This window comes from Poecilia mexicana, unplaced genomic scaffold (genome assembly GCF_051168715.1).
Source record: "Poecilia mexicana isolate PSO_F unplaced genomic scaffold, ASM5116871v1 scaffold_7, whole genome shotgun sequence".
NCBI lineage: Eukaryota > Metazoa > Chordata > Actinopteri > Cyprinodontiformes > Poeciliidae > Poecilia > Poecilia mexicana.
Genome location: NW_028263376.1, coordinates 8,731,381 through 8,747,997, shown reverse-complemented (window position 1 = coordinate 8,747,997; position 16,617 = coordinate 8,731,381). Strand labels below are relative to the sequence as shown.

At 36.9% G+C, this 16,617-nt stretch overlaps 1 protein-coding gene across 1 annotated transcript in view; it reads left to right on the top strand.

Moving 5' to 3' along the window:
- cfap74 (cilia and flagella associated protein 74) overlaps window positions 1–16,377 on the top strand; it is a 51,076-nt gene extending 34,699 nt beyond the window's left edge. Inside the window, exons 22-38 of the mRNA XM_088007007.1 lie at window positions 797–884; window positions 4,740–4,913; window positions 5,684–5,817; window positions 5,928–6,189; window positions 7,816–7,950; window positions 9,403–9,521; window positions 10,931–11,059; window positions 11,349–11,458; window positions 11,598–11,653; window positions 12,284–12,403; window positions 12,503–12,658; window positions 13,099–13,237; window positions 13,560–13,714; window positions 13,898–14,030; window positions 14,477–14,604; window positions 14,745–14,879; window positions 15,809–16,377. Coding sequence (XP_087863133.1) covers window positions 797–884; window positions 4,740–4,913; window positions 5,684–5,817; window positions 5,928–6,189; window positions 7,816–7,950; window positions 9,403–9,521; window positions 10,931–11,059; window positions 11,349–11,458; window positions 11,598–11,653; window positions 12,284–12,403; window positions 12,503–12,658; window positions 13,099–13,237; window positions 13,560–13,714; window positions 13,898–14,030; window positions 14,477–14,604; window positions 14,745–14,879; window positions 15,809–15,913 — 2,278 coding nt within the window. The 3' untranslated portion in view covers window positions 15,914–16,377. The remainder of the gene's footprint in view (window positions 1–796; window positions 885–4,739; window positions 4,914–5,683; window positions 5,818–5,927; window positions 6,190–7,815; window positions 7,951–9,402; window positions 9,522–10,930; window positions 11,060–11,348; window positions 11,459–11,597; window positions 11,654–12,283; window positions 12,404–12,502; window positions 12,659–13,098; window positions 13,238–13,559; window positions 13,715–13,897; window positions 14,031–14,476; window positions 14,605–14,744; window positions 14,880–15,808) is intronic.
- Window positions 16,378–16,617: the final 240 nt, after the last annotated feature.

Sequence of the window (16,617 nt, the reverse complement as noted above, 5' to 3'; positions counted from 1 at the left end):
AGTAGAATCTGGTCTCCCTTTTTGAATACAATGTCATTCACAGAGTAGCGTTATTCTGCTCTGTTACTATGAGATAAGGTTGCCATGATATCGATGTGATACATCAGGATGTGTACATCGTGCTTTTTATAAATCACACTTGTTTTTGTTTTCTTCCAACATTTGGTTTGTTACATGCTAATATGACGTACCACTGGTTGGTAGTATGTTAGTGTTGTCTTACTCCTGCTGTTGTCACTTTTGTATTAATAAAAAAATCTGAAAATAAACTATTCAAGTAAAAAGAAAGAGAGTTGGTGGATAAATGTAAGGCAAACATTCTAAATATATATCCAGTGTATATGTTATCATGAGAGCAGCACTCAACTCCTGCTGATATTGAGGGAAAGGAGTTTTACATAAGCCTGTGTCCTCTTTGAATCATACTTACGTCTTTCATCACCATGGCTACAACCTACAGTCGTGTGGAGGCGCACTCTTCATCTCTCCCCTGCTTTCTCTGGCAATCCGATCTTAGCAGTCGTGGGTTACAGTAACCATTCAGGGTCTGAATCTGAATCTAACCCTGACAAAGCCTTCAAGCGGCTCTTGGCTTTTTTGACTTTTGAGATCTGGCATCTGTAAAGAAAAACATATTTTGGTAAAGTCACTGTTGCGCCTATATTGTTTCTGAGCTTTTTTTTTTTAGATTCTTGCACTGATTCGCTCGTGACTATTAAAAGCGTTGCTTTATATAAACGACTCTGTTCTCACACTGTTTTTTTTTTTTTTTTTCCTTTCTCTGACTTCTCCTTAGACAATCGCTGCCCAAAGACGCTCAGAAGTATTTTGACAGTGACACGGGCGTCCTGGAGGTTCCAATGACAGTGCAAGTAGCAGGGCAGGTTTGTATCATATTTTACATGTTCTGCTCGTTTCACAGGAAGCCTCCTTGTGATCCTGAGGAAAGTGCACTTTCCATGTAAGTGTGGCGGTGCTTGAGTCCTACTTTTTGACAGAAGCAGCATCACTGAAGGTTGTAACCTATTTTGCTGGTAACAGGCTAAAATTATCTCACGCCCTCCAGGCCCAGATACTCCACAGGAGCTAATAAGCCAAGCATAAAGGTTACCCCACATTGTTTCACTGAAAATGACTTCATTTGCTTCAAATGGGCATGCAGCAGCCAAATGCGTGTAGCTTCTTCTTTTTGAAAAGGCTGATAATGACAGAAGGCTGAACGTTTTCCACATTGTTTTCAGAGACATCCTGGGTTTTTTTTTTTCTAGAATCACACAACTTTTTGCGTACTTTATTATTAATAATCCACATCCATTAGGGCTTTAAAAAATCTAAACAGTTCTGTTTCTTCACCATGGGAGTCTGGAGATAAGCCTAAAGAGAAGTGTGAACTTAATTAAATAAAGACATGTTATAAAAATGTCTCATTTGGATGTTATCTAGAATAAAGGATTGCTATTCATTTCTAGTTTGCCTTAATGAACTTAAAAATACATATTTTTAATATGTAGCTTCTTCTGCTGAATAAAAAACATCAATAATTTAAAAGAAAACATCTGACAACTATCACTTTAATACTTAAAAAAAATCTGTTTCTTAAATGTAAAGCAGCAGTTTGAAAGCTTCTTGTGTGGCTTCCTTCCACTCTTTCCATAAACACAGTAATCCCTGCTTAATGAGGCCTTCACCTTCTTGTTTCTAAGGATGAAATGCTTCCTCTAATGGCTGCAGCTCCCCGTCTCCTTTTTCATCATCTTCAGCCCAAGCTAAATGTCACCAAGTGCTTTTTTTTTTTTTTTTTTTTCAAAATTAATTAGGGCTTTTGAAATGCATCTACATGTTGCATGAAATGGAGGGTATTATCTAAAATCTACTTTTTTGAGTTTTGCATTATAATAGCATTGTTGTGATGACGTGCTGAAGGCGGAGTGTCGGAAAGAGCAGGAGATTCTTAAAGTGACAGAAGCCAATTTCAAGGCATCAAACTGTGAAGTTAAATTTCCGCTAAGTCATGTTTAATACATACAGTATTTTTTTTATAACAGCTGAAAGTAACATAGTTACTTGATTTCTTAGCTGCATTTATTCTGCTGTGCCATCTGTGACAGCCTGTAAAGGAAAGAGAGAAAAGTGCACGACTGGAGTTTGAGTCGCTGAGTTTGAGTCGCTAAAGATAATATCCAGCTAAGGTTCTTTTTCGCTCGCAAATACACACTGACAATAAAAAACGCATATCTGGATCATGTAGTACGGATTTCAACAAAAGCACGTAACAAAAAATGCACTGAGTAGCACCCAGAAGAAAAATGACAGCTTAATATGTAGCAGGTACTTGACATCACAAGCTGGTCAGCTGGCATTAGCAAATATGGTGGACGAGTGAGTTGGCTGATTTTGGCATAAATTCTAAAGTATTCAAGTTTAATTTGAGTTGCAAGATGATCAACATAATTTGTTTAATTTTAATACATGATGCATAATGCAATAGTGAGTGAAGCTGAGGTGAATAATGACACCAGCAATGATTGTCTTCTGAAACTGGATTGAATCTCTTTGTATTTCCATCTAAATTTGTTTGATTTTGCTCCATACTAATTCTATATTCTGTTTGTAAAGCAGTGTGCAGTCTGAATTCAGAGCACTGTTACCGTAACAACTGCTGTCTTTCTGCCTGCAGAGTGCAGAGACTATTTTACTAACTGCATCCTTCTGGTTTCGATTGGAATGGCACAGGCTACATAATGTGGTTGTGAATCTGCCTACTTACTAAACCTTTTCATTTGTAGGTCAGGTCAGATATGTCTTTTGGATAGACAATTTAAATTCAGTTCAATTCAATTCAAAAATACTTTAATAATCCCAAAGGAAAATAAAATGTTGCTGTAACTCATTAATTAAAAAGAGTTACTGAAGATCGTGGTGGCCGTTTAAAAGTTGTAAAATTGAAGCTTGAGACAAATTTTTATATTATATTTTGTCTAGTATTTCGAAATTTGTGAACTGCTGCCTTTATATAAAAGAAAATAGCCCAGAACAGCCGTTGAAACATTTGTGCACTGCTTCTGCCAGCTTTTTTCTGTTTTTTTTTTTGTTTTTTGTTTTTTTGAGCAAATCTAAATCTGGTTCCATTTCTTGCCAAACCGTCACCTTGCTCTCATTTGCCAGCCAACCAATGGTCCATTTCTCTACAAGGGCAAAAAGAGGAGAGGACTGAGGTGTATGTGGCACCGAAAGAGAGCCAAAAACTCAGCCAGGATGTTCCTGTGAAGCATCAAAGCTGTTGCCCCCAGCCTCAGGCCCTGAGTTCCTGGCATTGAACCATCAGAAACAGTCACACACATTCATGCGCTCACCGTTTGGTCAGCACACAACACAGCAGCTGGCAAGAAATGCCACAGTGACACGGCCCTCTGCTGAGTACTGACATGACTCAGGAGGAAGCCATCTTGAGTCAAAACAAGGAGAAGAAAGACATTTTGTTAATTTTACTTGTTTAATTATTACTAAATGTAAAAAAATAAAAATAAAAAATCAGTTCTAAACATGACCACAGTTTAGTGCTTTAGAGCTCCGTTATTGATTAAACTCAAAACAGTCAGGTTTTTCAGGCTTCACTGTCTCACCATGTTGCAGTGATTCATTTTTGCCAACATGCTGTGGAGTTTATTTTCTAATTCTGCTGTGATTGCTATTTACAGGGGAAAAAAAAAAAACTCTATTAATCCTCCTCCTAGAATAGTCCCAAGCATATGTATAATTATTCCCCCACTTATGAGACAGAAAAAAAGTTGAATCCATATATTTCTGTAATGCTGACCATATGCTTCTTGGAACACTGACCTTACCATTTTTGAGTGGTGTAGTCAAAGTCTTAACCTAAATCTGATCAAGACACTGGGAGATGATCTTTGACATAAGGGTGTTAGTTTTTAACAGAGGGTTAGGTTGTTGTTGTTGTTGTTGTTGTTTTTTCCTTGATGAGATAAATATTCATTTTTGCAGTATTTTGTTTGAAGAATTAAATAATTAAAATTTGTGTGACCTGAACATGTCGGCGTTCCAAAACTACAAAAACCAAAAGAAATCTGTAAGACGCTACACATTTTTACAGCACTGAAAGTACTCTTGCAAAATTTTTAGTATTGTTAGATTTAAATGTTATATCCTGTATTCTAACTTAATTAGAGCATTGGAAACATTTTGGGTAAGAGGCAGAAAGTGAGGTCCCTGTCATCTGGTGCTTATATTTCAATTTTCACAGCTCACTAGAACTGTACGTTTAATATACTCAAGAAAAAAAAACACACATTATGTTGTTGCCCAATTATGACAGACATCCATAAAATGCACAAAAAAAGATTTATCTAATGCAGAACGACTAAAGTTAAACATGGACTCACTGGATACTGTGCATATTTATTTAAATAAGAAACTTCTGTCCACTATGTGTTCTTTCTCTCCATGTTTCATTAATGTCATCCTATTAACAATTCATGAACAAGACTTGAAAAGTGATTAAAGTTCAAGGACAGTCAAAGAATTTGTTTCCTGCAAGTCAAACTATATTGAGATACCGTATGTTAACATTTGCATGATGGTAAAAAAAAAAAAAACAAAGATCCAAAAGAAAAAGCTGGAATGAAAATGTGTTGACTCGAGCGACGCTAAATTGTTCCAAAGTAAAGTGACAACATGTTTACCATAAATAAAAATGAGCCTTTTGCATTTTTTTTTTTTAGGTGCTTCCAGCTCAATACACAATCCATGCTATTGTCACATCTTCAGACCTGCAGTTTGACAAGATCCAGGTGGACTTTGGTCACTGTTCTATCTACCATTTTGTCAGAACCACTGTTCGCCTCACCAACATGTCCATCCTGCCTCAAGACTTTGGTTTTGTGGCGGTTCCTGAGGTATGTCAGTTTATATGGCTTGTTGGTTCTGAAACAACTGTGAAAGAAATACCACTAGATGGCTCTGACTGGTACAAAAAATAAATAAAAAATCAATAGTAATTTGCTAGATTAACATAATGTAGTGGATGACAGTGAACTACGGTTCTACTGGTTTCTTACGTTGTGATTTGAGAAAGATATTTGTTGTTTGAAATCTGAGGGTTCTCTGATATCATCAGAGACCTTGTTAATTATTGTTACAGATTCTAGCTAAAAGCAACCTACTTCTCTGCAATCTGTACATTTAAACGTAGCACCAACTTGGGTGATTTTGATTGGCTGTGTTTGTGTGAAAGATTTAACAAGTTAAAAACCATTTTGCCCCATGCTGCTTCAACACGTAAGTCGGCCATATTGGATTCTCCGGTTGCGAAAAGTTTAATGTATCCACTCAGAACTCTAATTTCTACTGACTTTTCTGTTAGTATTCTGGACATTTAAAATTTTAAATAAAAAATAAGACATGTGTATTTAAAATATTTTTTTTTCTTTTTTATTGCATAACAAACCAAAGTAAAGACCTCCCTTTCCGCATGAACTACTTTATTTAATAAAATCTATAAAGATGGTGGTTAACAATTGCTATAACCAACTTATGAAAAACATGCATGCAGATTCCCTCCTTTGAAAGCGAATGTCTTTATCGTAATTTCAGACTCTTATTCCAATGAATCAAATGTAGATGCTTCCAGCTCATTCAGTCTGAGTCTTTGCTTCTGTTTCTGCAGTATATTGAGGTCCAGCCTTACGATGGCTTCGGCACTCTGCTTCCTCAAGAGACCCTGGAGCTCGACCTGATTTTCAGACCTAAAAAACCTATAGAATATAATTTCCAACTCCGTTGCAAATCTGGAATTGACAGGTTCATTTTTACTCCCTTCCTGATTTTGAGTGATTGTCCCACATGTTTGCTTATAGAAAGATAAATGTCTTTTTAATTTTTTTTTTTTTTTTTTTTTAATGTTTCATCAGAGACTTTGTGCTGCCTTGTCGAGGTGTGGGTTTTCATCCACCGCTGGTGCTGTCCCACTCTCTGATTCAGTTCAGACCTACGCCAGTAGGTGACAAATCCACCGCCACGATTTACCTGACTAACTACCAAGATAAAGAAGCTGCAACTCGACTCTTCAAAGTTATCTCAGCAGTTGAAGCTCCCAGGTTGTTCTGCTTCAGCTTACCAAAAGATTCCGACATCAGCATATCTCCTTCAGTCGGACGCCTTCTCCCTGGAGAGGTGGATGAGATTATCTGTTGTGTTTGTCTGTAAATGTAAAAGATGTTTTAGGTGAGGGGAGGTTTTTTTTTTTTTTTCTGTATGAGCACATCCATGCAATGCAAAGGTTTTAGGTGCACATCGGCATCTCCTTCAGGACTTCGGCACACAATGAACTTTGGCCCATAAGCAATGGTATAAGTTTACATTCGTGAGGCCATGCCGAATTCATTTGCAGTATTGTCTTCTTTTTAACATGATTTTGATAGCGCATGGTAGGGGGAAAAAAGTAGCTGCTGAAAAATGCAGTAAGACAGCTCCTCCAGGCTTTTCAGCCTAACCTCTCATTTTACTGACCAAGAAAACCAAGCCTTCAGAAGAACTTGCAGTTTGATTTTATCATAATAATTTTCAGCCTGCGGAAGATGATTCTGGTAATCTTGTCACAACACAGTTGTAAACAATTTTGCACAGTCCTGCTGCAAAGCTGAACGCTTCTGTAGTCTGTTGATGCCCTCTGCTGGAGACTTTTCAAATTTGAAAATGAAGGACAATTTGTTTTTTTGTTTTGTTTTGGGGTTGTTGTTTTTTTGCACTATTCTCAATTTAATTTTAGGTGATGAGCTTTTATTTTCCATAACTTAACATAATAACTACTTTTGCAAGTTTAAAAAAAGAATTATCCCTTTAATTTTTTGTTTCCTTGCAAATAATTTCATTCAAATTAAACTTCAGCTCATTTTATGACGTTACAACCGCAAATTTCAATGCATTCTATTGTAATTTCACTTCATAGCACCTTTAAAATGCAAGGTGCAAAAAAGAATTCAACCCTCTTTACTCTGATAACGCTAAATTAAAATCTAGTGTGTGTGGCAGGATACTAAAAGCATGCATTAACATGAATACACCACACCCATCACTATACCCACGGAGATGGTAGCGTTATTCTGTAGGTTGCTTTGCTCTGACAGAAACAGGAAATTTGGCTCAAGTCGACGGGAAGATTGATGGAGGCAGATTCGGAGCAATCATGGAAGAAAACCTGGTAGAGGCTGAAAAAGACATGAGACTGGCATGGAGGTTCACCTTCCAGCAGGACAATGACCCTAATCATGCAGCTGAAGCTGCAATAAAATAATTTAAAGTTCATCCTTATTTTGGTATGATCCTGGCAAAAAAGGCTTACGTGTTATTTTCACTGAGCTTTAGCTGTTTTTGAAAATAAGACTGAGGAAAAGAAATGTTGACTCTAAGTGTGCAGAACTGGTAGCGACATACCACAACAGACTGGTGATTGTAAAAAATAAAATAAAACTTCGACTCATGAAGTTCCACAGAAAACTTTACTGATTTTTATTTGTAAAAAAATCTTGAGAAACACTCCATCATTCCCTTGCACTTTGCGATGCACTACTCCACATCAAATATTTTAAACTTTGTGGTTGTAATGTGGCAAAATGCTTCACAGAACTTAAAACAATCAATTCATTTTCTTTTAGTTTTTGTTTCTGCTCATGAATAAAGATAATAATGTAGCTTAATGTGGCGAGCAGAAAGTTTATCCTCCTTAAGCAAACCGAGCTTTTTCACCATTTCACCAAAGACAGACAGGGAATGATCGTGTCGCTCTCTCCTGCGTTCCAGAGATGCCTCGTTCAGGTGATGTTCAGACCTGTTCTTCGGGAGAAAACGGTCACCGAAGAGGCTCTCCGTCTGCACCGTATCGCCAAGGCGACCAGCGAGAAGGAGCCAGAAGTGAGCAGAGTCACTGAACATGAGGTACATCTGAGCACCCGCTTCGGTTCCCTTCTTTTACCTTCACAAATGTAAAACAAACTGGTGGAAAAGTGACTAGATAGCAGGTCACACTGGTGTTTATTCAGCAATAATTAAATAACAGTAATTTATTATTTTTAATATGTTACAGTAACTATATTTGAGTATACCTTTTAGAGGAAGTGATTCTGTTGGGGGGGAAGAAAAAAAACATGCAAACAACAACCAGCTGAACAAAGACATGTAATATCTTGATAATGTTTATTTGGTTTGTTTGCAAAGAAAGAGGCAGGATAAAGCAGAAAAACACGGAGCAAATACCATCTGTGTGAGGGTTATGAAATATTGTGAAAATTGCTGAAGTTTGGAAAGTCGTAGCTGGTAATCGTTTTGCCTTGAGGCATTCTGCTGCTGACCAAATAATGACAGAAAAGAAAATGTTGCCATAATTCTGGAAATAAATGTAAAAAATACAAAATAATAATAGATACAGGCTGATAACTATGAAATGACATTTTCACATTTATGAAGATTAGTGAAAATGTACAGTAGCTGTCTGCAGCTCATATGTTTATCTGCCAGTGAGCCTTTTTACTGCTGACGCCCTGACCTCTGACCCTGTGCATCACTTGTAGAGTTCTGCCTCCAGCTGTTATGTGTTCACTTCCACTGACGTCTTTCACTCAACGATAGCCTGAATATGCAATAAATCAAAAATATTTGCAGCTGTTGCAATGAGTTACACTCTAAACAGAGAGTTGAGATTTTCTCCGTAAGAGCTGAAATATAACCTGGAGTAATGTAGCTATTCGGATAACACATAAAGCTGTCCCTGTGTCAGGCTCTGCTGAGGTTCTCTAAATGAAATAAGCTCCAACATGAAGAGAAAAAATAACCGAAAACTAAGATGACGACAAAAAGAAACTAACAGTGTCAAAACAGAGCGTTGACATTAGCTGAAATATTTAAAAAAGAACAAAAAAAAAACTTATGTCTCCAGTACTTAAGGAATGTGGGAATATTTTAGATTATTGTGTTTATTTCAGGGATATGCCAGCTGATCATAATGCTTTTAACAAGCAGGAGTTCTCAGAAGAACTGTTACGAGGACAACCTCCATTGTCCTCGTTTCACCTGCTGTACCCTAAACATGTCATAAAGTTCGACAGTAATTTGCTTTAATTGTTTTTTTATCTGCAGGCGTTGATGCTGCCGTCGCTCTCGCAAAGCCTTTGGCCTTGTTCGCTTTAATTGTCTGCATCCAATGATCACTTACTCATTATTTGTTTATCTCTGTCTGTGGTTGTAAGTCGCTCAGGCAGATCAATGGCGTTACACAACCTAAAGGAACCGCCCGCCGTTGTTGGTGGTTACGTCTTCTGAACCTGTCTCTGTGTCACGCCAGCAGAGCCTTTCGGTATTCCTTGCCTTACGTCTTTTGTTGTGTTGTCCAAGATGAAAAGAGACATTGCTGTTGAACACAGCAGAGGGAGGAGGACACCTGGGTTCGCAAAGAGGAGGGAGATATCCTCTCCCTCCTCCAAATCAGCTGAGCGAGTTGGCTTGAATCCGGGGTGAGTTTGCTTCCTGAAAGATTTTGTTTCACTTTTGATGTTGTTTAGCAGCATTAAATAAGTATTCAGTCACTAAAGGAGTAACTAATAAAAAGCAAATCATGATTTTTGGAAGAGAGTTAAGTGTCTATGACGTAGTGTTAGGTAAAGGTAACTTGTACGAGAATCAGGTCAAAATATTACGAGCATGGAGTCATAATACAAGAATAATAAAGTCATAAAAGTATGAAATTGAAATATGTTAAGTTAATGTCACTGCAGAAGCAAAGACCAGGGGAGGACTTTATTATCGGAGAGCCTAATAATAAGGCCACAGTGTTTTTCTTTTTTCTTTGTTTCTTTTAAGTTATCCTTTACTTATTTATTCTTTGTTCCAGCATATGTGTTTGTTTGTTTATTTATTTATCCTCCTGACTACAAGTAGTTCATTTTTGTCCTCTCTAGAGGACATTTCTAAACTTGAATAACTCCCACCCCCTGCATTCTACTGAATTCATTCCTTTTGGTATCTACAGAGGACATTTAGGGCTTTTCAATGATACCACATGTGAAGGGGTGGGACTTTTGTACGTACCTTTTTCTAATTCATAAAAATGGCGTTCATCAGTAATAACACATTTTATGGGAAGAGACAAAGTAAATGCATAAAACCTTTTATTACCTTACAACGAATGTGGGTTTTTAAAAAAAATGGTGATTGGACAATATTTTTTTTCCTGGTAGTCAGGAGGTTTGCTTTCTTTTATCCTCTCTTTTCCACTTCTTCCCAAAATGATCTGTGACACTCGGTTTAATCAATGAGAGAACAGAAAAATAATTCAAATTAGAAAATAACTGACAGGATTAAAAGAAAAATGGATATCCTAATCCACACATTGATCAATTTCATTTTTGTTGTGACACCAATTTATTGTGTTCTGTTTCATTCTTGTTTTGAATGTATTCATTTTAATGTATGCCTCCTTGTTTGTTTGCTTGCCTTTTTTTGTCTTTTGGTTTTGTTTGTTTGTTTGATTGGTTATTTTATTGTTATTGCTGTTACTCGTTCCATTATCTGGTCGATTATTTTGTAGATCAGTACCCCTTCTTGCTTCTTGTCAGTTTGCAATGTTTATTGTATACACACTAATTGGTGAAGAAAAAAGAAAAATACTTGAATAAAGTCAGAATACACCAACTTTCTTCACATATTATTACGACTATCCTCATATTATTACTTTATTCTCACAAAATATTTTTTTATTAGTATGGTCTTAATAAGTGTCCAGGCTAAAAGGAGTTTGTATTTAGTTTTTTGTTTTTTATTGGAAAGTTAATTACCCTTGTTAAAAAATATCTAGCAGAAACATGAAACATGAGACCCAGTAAAAGTCTCCTTATTCACATAGTAATAATTTACTTTTTTAAAGGTGTGAACTGTATAGGAAGGCCAGGGACTTGTTGCTGCGCTCCTTCAGCCGATCCTACAAAGAGTACATCGTTCGCTGCTTTGTGTCAGACGGAGATCCTCCAGAGGCAAATGTCCAGCCAACATGGAGGTAATAGAACTGTAAGCTTTCATAGTTTGTGGTTCAATGAGTGAATGAGTGCTTAAGAAAGAAAAAGAAGGTCCATTTCTGCAGACTATATGTTAGATTACATAAAGTAATAGAAACTGCAGTTCTAGACAATAACATAATATATGGTAAGCTTCAAATAAACATTTTTGTTTTCTTTTGAAAAGTTATATTTATGTTTTGCTAGCTTATGAACCAAAATGAATTCATCCAGCAAAGTTTCAAAGTAACGTTTCTCGTTCTTGTTCATTGCCTATTTTGATCTTCTTAGTGCCATAAACACGCTCCACCTGAAGCTGGAATGTCTCGCCGTACAGCCCCCTCTGCTGGTGACTTCTGGCAATGGCAAAAACGTCTTAGACTTCCGTCAAGTTTACGTAGGTGAGATATGGTTTGATCTCGTAAAAGATATGCCTTCGTCCGATGGACCTACGGATGTTCATCTGAAGTACTTCAGCATCCTTTTTCCTCTTTCTTTTTGTCCTTACATGCTACGTTGTGTTTTTGGCTCCATCCGTAGGAAGCAGAGTGGTTGAAAGGTTGACAATTCAGAACATTTCAGAGGAGCCTGTGGAAGTATCCTTTCTCCAGGAAAATGTAAACATGCTTATTAAAGTCAGATTTTACTAAATGCTGGCAAGCAAATATGTTTTAAATGAAATATAAATATTCCACACAGTGAGCAATTGCTTTTTACTTTTGCATTGACACTTTTAAGCCAGTCTCTTAGCACTTCGGTCAATGAACAGCTTTTTGCTTATGCTCTTGAAAATGTCGCTTGTGAAAACTGTACAAACTGCATTATAAAAATAGTATTATTTAGAGGGAAAGGACAACTCCATGTCTGATCTTTATTATTTACTCCCTACCAACTTTCTAAAACTTAATCAGTGCTCAACAACTATGGTAAAAATGAGATGTTGTTCGTATTACGCCCACTGGCAGATTCATGTTTACTTCTTGAAACTTAATGTTTGGCAGTCAACGCTTGCACCCTGACCTAGTAAAACTCCAAAATAAGACCTGACAGGTGTTAGAACTGCAGACAAAAGGATCGTGCTTTGTTGCCCTTAATTCAAGCATAATATATATATAATATAATATAATATATATATTTTTTTTTGTTTGTAAAAAAAAAAATATATATATATATATATATTTTTTTTTTTTTTTTCTGTCAACTTTTTTTCTTTAACCATTTGCAAGCTAACGTCCTCATTGTTGGACATATATGGTCCTTTTTCTCTGCTCAATGCTATGAGAGGCTTAAATCCTGGAGAAAAACACACTTTGGTCGTGGCTTTCAGTCCAACCTTGGAAAAAAAGGTGAGTTCATTTAAAATAACTTGAGTCTACTTAAATAAACAGCGTCTCATTATGAATCGGTAGCTGTACGTTACCCACCCTGCCTTTTATTTTCCACAGTATAGTGAAATACTCCACGTGCGAGCCCCGAAAATGGTTTTGGAAATCATTCTTCGAGGGGAGGGTGCACTTCCTTTTGTCTCTTCGTCTCACTCTAGAGATCTCCCTAACGTTATCTACGCGTTGGAGAAAGACGTCGTCTCCCAACACTTCAAGGTGAGTTGTCACTTTTTAGTTTGGAACAATTTTGTTTAACATGTTTAATTTCATTCAAAAGCTATATAGTAGTTTTATTATTATTATAATTATTGAAATTGATTCATCTTAATGCCACAGCAAATTCTCCCTATAAAATGTAAAAAAATAAAAAATAAATCACAGCCTTTAAAATGAGTACTTTTATTCAGGTAGGGAACATTTAGTATTTATATCCAGTCATTTTAAATGTTTTGACCTGAATGTGACCTTATGATGTGTGGTTGGGGTGAACAAAAGATTTTAAAAAGGGCTGAGGCATATGCACAGAGGGAACGAAAGAAAAAAAAATCAAATAACTAAGCATATTCTATTGGTTTAGAGGGCCTGAAGACTAAGATACTGACGTTGTGATCTTATGAAATTTGTCAATGTGGTTCCTCTGTTTTTCTTCCCAACAGCTAACGAACCGCTCAGCTGAGACCGTGGAATACAGAGTGATGCTGGCCAGTCACTCTCTCAACAGTCCTCAGCATGGATTTGACAGGGTAGCCTTGCTGCTGGATGGACATAGAGACACCCAGATCCACCCAGCTGTGGGTAAGATGTGAAAAATTATTGGCTGTGTAACCTGACAAGTTTAAAAATTACATTTTCATAAGTAAATACCAATCCTTGTCTTCTGTTTGCCCATCAAAACAGTGTCAGATGTACTAATTATATGAATAAAAGGTGGATAAACCTTCCAGTGAGTAAAAAGAGAGTAATTGATGGAGGATTCAGGGTTTAAATTATCATTGTCATTCAAACTTGAGACGTTGAAGCCATGTTTGACTCTCTGACCTCAGCTTTTTCTATCATAAATCTGATCTGTAAGATTGTCTGACGCTGATGCCACTGTAAAACTCTCCGTCTTGACTAGGAACACAGAACTACAGCGGGCTAAGTGTCTTTGGTGTACAGCCACTAGAGGGCAGCCTTGCTCCTGGAAAGAAACAAGACATCACTGTCACTTTTCAGCCTGACCATTCTTCCCTCTACTACACAGACAGACTCACCATAGAGCTGCTAAATAAGGTGAGCAGAACGGCAAACACATTCACAGACATACAAACACATTTTCTGTTTTTTAAAATCAGATCTTTTCTTTCGAAGTGGTGACTTAAACTTTTCTACTGCCGATTCAGTTTTGTTTTAAAAGTCCTAATTACACTTTAGCCGTCTTGATGTTACCACTTTAACCATGTGCCTGTTTTACAGTGTAAAGTCTGTGAGATAGATCTGAAGGGTGCAGTTCCTTCACATAACATGTATCTGAGTGGAGTGGATCCTTTATCGGTACCCATTGATTCTCTTCTTCCTGACTTCACCCCACTTCATCCTCAACTCACAGGTATCAAGGCCGATCAGTCTGAGTCTCTTCCTGACGGTGACTACATATGATCTGATGAAAGTTGCATTTTATTAGAGGAAAATGTTATAAATGCGATGGCTGTCTTCCAGACAGCTTATGATTTATCAATTAAAAACGGATGAATTTGGCCATGAAGTCATCTACGCCGGTCATAGGAAGCTGAACGTAACATCGTGACGTCTTAGAGAGCCTTGAAAAAGTATTCATGTCCCTTGAACTTCTTCACAATTTTTTATTTTTGTTTTTTACAGCTTACAGCCGCAAACTTTAATGGGATTTTATTAAGTATGGTGTAATTAAGAAACAGAAGGAAAATGATGTGCGGTATTCAACTTTTTCACCAATACGTTGAAACGGAGTGTCTTGCAAATTACCGCTTACGTGTACGTGAAGGACTGAAGTTGTAATCTTCCTTCCACTAACAGAGGCGGAGGAGACGCCGTGTATCCCACTGCTCGTCACTCTGGTGGCCAGCTGCAAAGCAGGGGTCATCAGGCCCGCCGTCAGGGAACTGCAGGTGGGCTGCATCAGCTCCCCACATGCCGACAAGAAGGTACCGGGACGTTGGCAGAACACACCAAAGATGACTTACACACGTTATGTTTCATCAGCTGACGGGGAGAAACATTTCTTCAAACGTTGCTGTGCAATGATGACCAAAAGGAGTTACCGCTGGTCTTCCTATTTCTCCAGAGTGGTGAGTTTCACTGGGACGACCTGGCAGCCGTGCACCAGCAGGGCTTTCACCTGGAACCTGCTAAAGGCGTCGTGGAGGCAGGAAGCAGCTGTTCTGTCACCATCACATGGACACCTCAAAGTACATACAAGGTGAGGCTCAGATCAATTGGTATAACTAGTTTCAGCAGGAGAGGGATGCAATAATATTCACAACAACGAATATTATGACTGGTTGCCAGTCATTTTTTTCATAGAAATCTATTTTTCAAACTAAAAAAAAATATTTTTTTTTTTATTTTGTTTTTTTTACAAATCTACCTTATTTGTTCTGCATAAAGCTGAAGGCTTACCAATCAGATCCCTTTGGTAGTTGGGTTTGTGTTTCACATAACAAAGAATTTAACTCAATTTTAAGGACACTCAACAGAATACAATAGTTTATATACTGACAGCTACTCCATCCAAAGTGTTAAATATTGGTAAATACAAATATAACCATAAGCTATATAAGATTTACACAAAAATATGTATACATGAATGTGATATTGTAAATTTTACTAAATATAAAATAAATATATTTATTAGGCTGGTGAGAGTTTGTTGCCGTATCCACTAAAGAAAAATTGCTTTATTTCATGCAGACTGCTGTACATTAATATTTATTCAGAAGGTATGAACTGTTGCATGGTAGTTTTATTACGTCCCCCAACCAAAATAATTCTTGTTGTTCCCAAAGAAATTGACTATAACTTCATAATTCATGCCAATACTTAAATATTGTTTATAGTCATAAAAATTTGGGCCGATGAGTTTTACACAAAAACTCATCACAGGATGATGGGTACAGAAGATTTCTTTGTATGTTAAGTTTTAGTGGCTTCAGGGTTAAAAATATTTATTTTCTTTCCTCAATCATTTACATAATTATCCACACAATACAACCTGGTGATAAGCAATATATGAATGTCATATTGTTTTATGTGAATTGACTAATCCCTGCCTGCGGGTTACATAGAGAATCTCTATTCTGGCAGAACATGTCTTGAATGTATGTGGTAAATATGTGATTCTTATTTCAGCCCTTTGAGGTCGTCCAGGTGTGCGTCCCCCTCACCGTGAAGAGTGATGAGGTCACAGTTTACAAAGTGACGCTGATGGCTTTTGTCTCGTCCGCTGCTGACTGACCAATACAGGAAATGGATGCAGATCAGTGGAAAAACCTTGTTCCACAACTTTTTGCTGTTTTTATTATTTTGATTTCTAGGTAGTTAATTAATTTATTTTATTTATTTTTTTTGCTCTTTGTGGTTAGAAAAAATCGTGCGTTGTTTGGAGAGTCAAGAAACGGATGATGCACAAATTTATAAATTTATGATTAGAAAAAAAAACAGAAGTAAAGCAAGGATTTGCTGTCGTGGTCATGAAAGTGCTGCCATATAAAAACTGAACGGTAAGAACTAAACAGTATGTGCAGAAAAAAATGCTTTTGCACAAAGTCATTTGAACTATTTTAGTTTAATAAATTCCTAACATGAGAACAGCTAAAGCTGTAACTGTAAACACTATTAAAAAAACACTATAAAGCTGTGTTTGTCTAGTTTACACAAAAAGAAATAAAAATCTGAATGATGAGTGAACGCCAATGAAATATGCAAATTATTTCCTAGAATAATAGTTGGGAAAGCAAATATTGCCCGCAGTAAAGTCCATTATGGAGTGGGAAAGAAAACTATCACTATGTTTAGACTGAAGTACAGCATATGACTGTAGAAGTGATTTCCACCACTAGAGGGAGCTAATAGTACCAAATGAACAGCTCTGATAAAGACAAAATAATTCAAGTGTGCTGATAAATATAGGATAAATAAAAATACTGATGAAGCCAGGA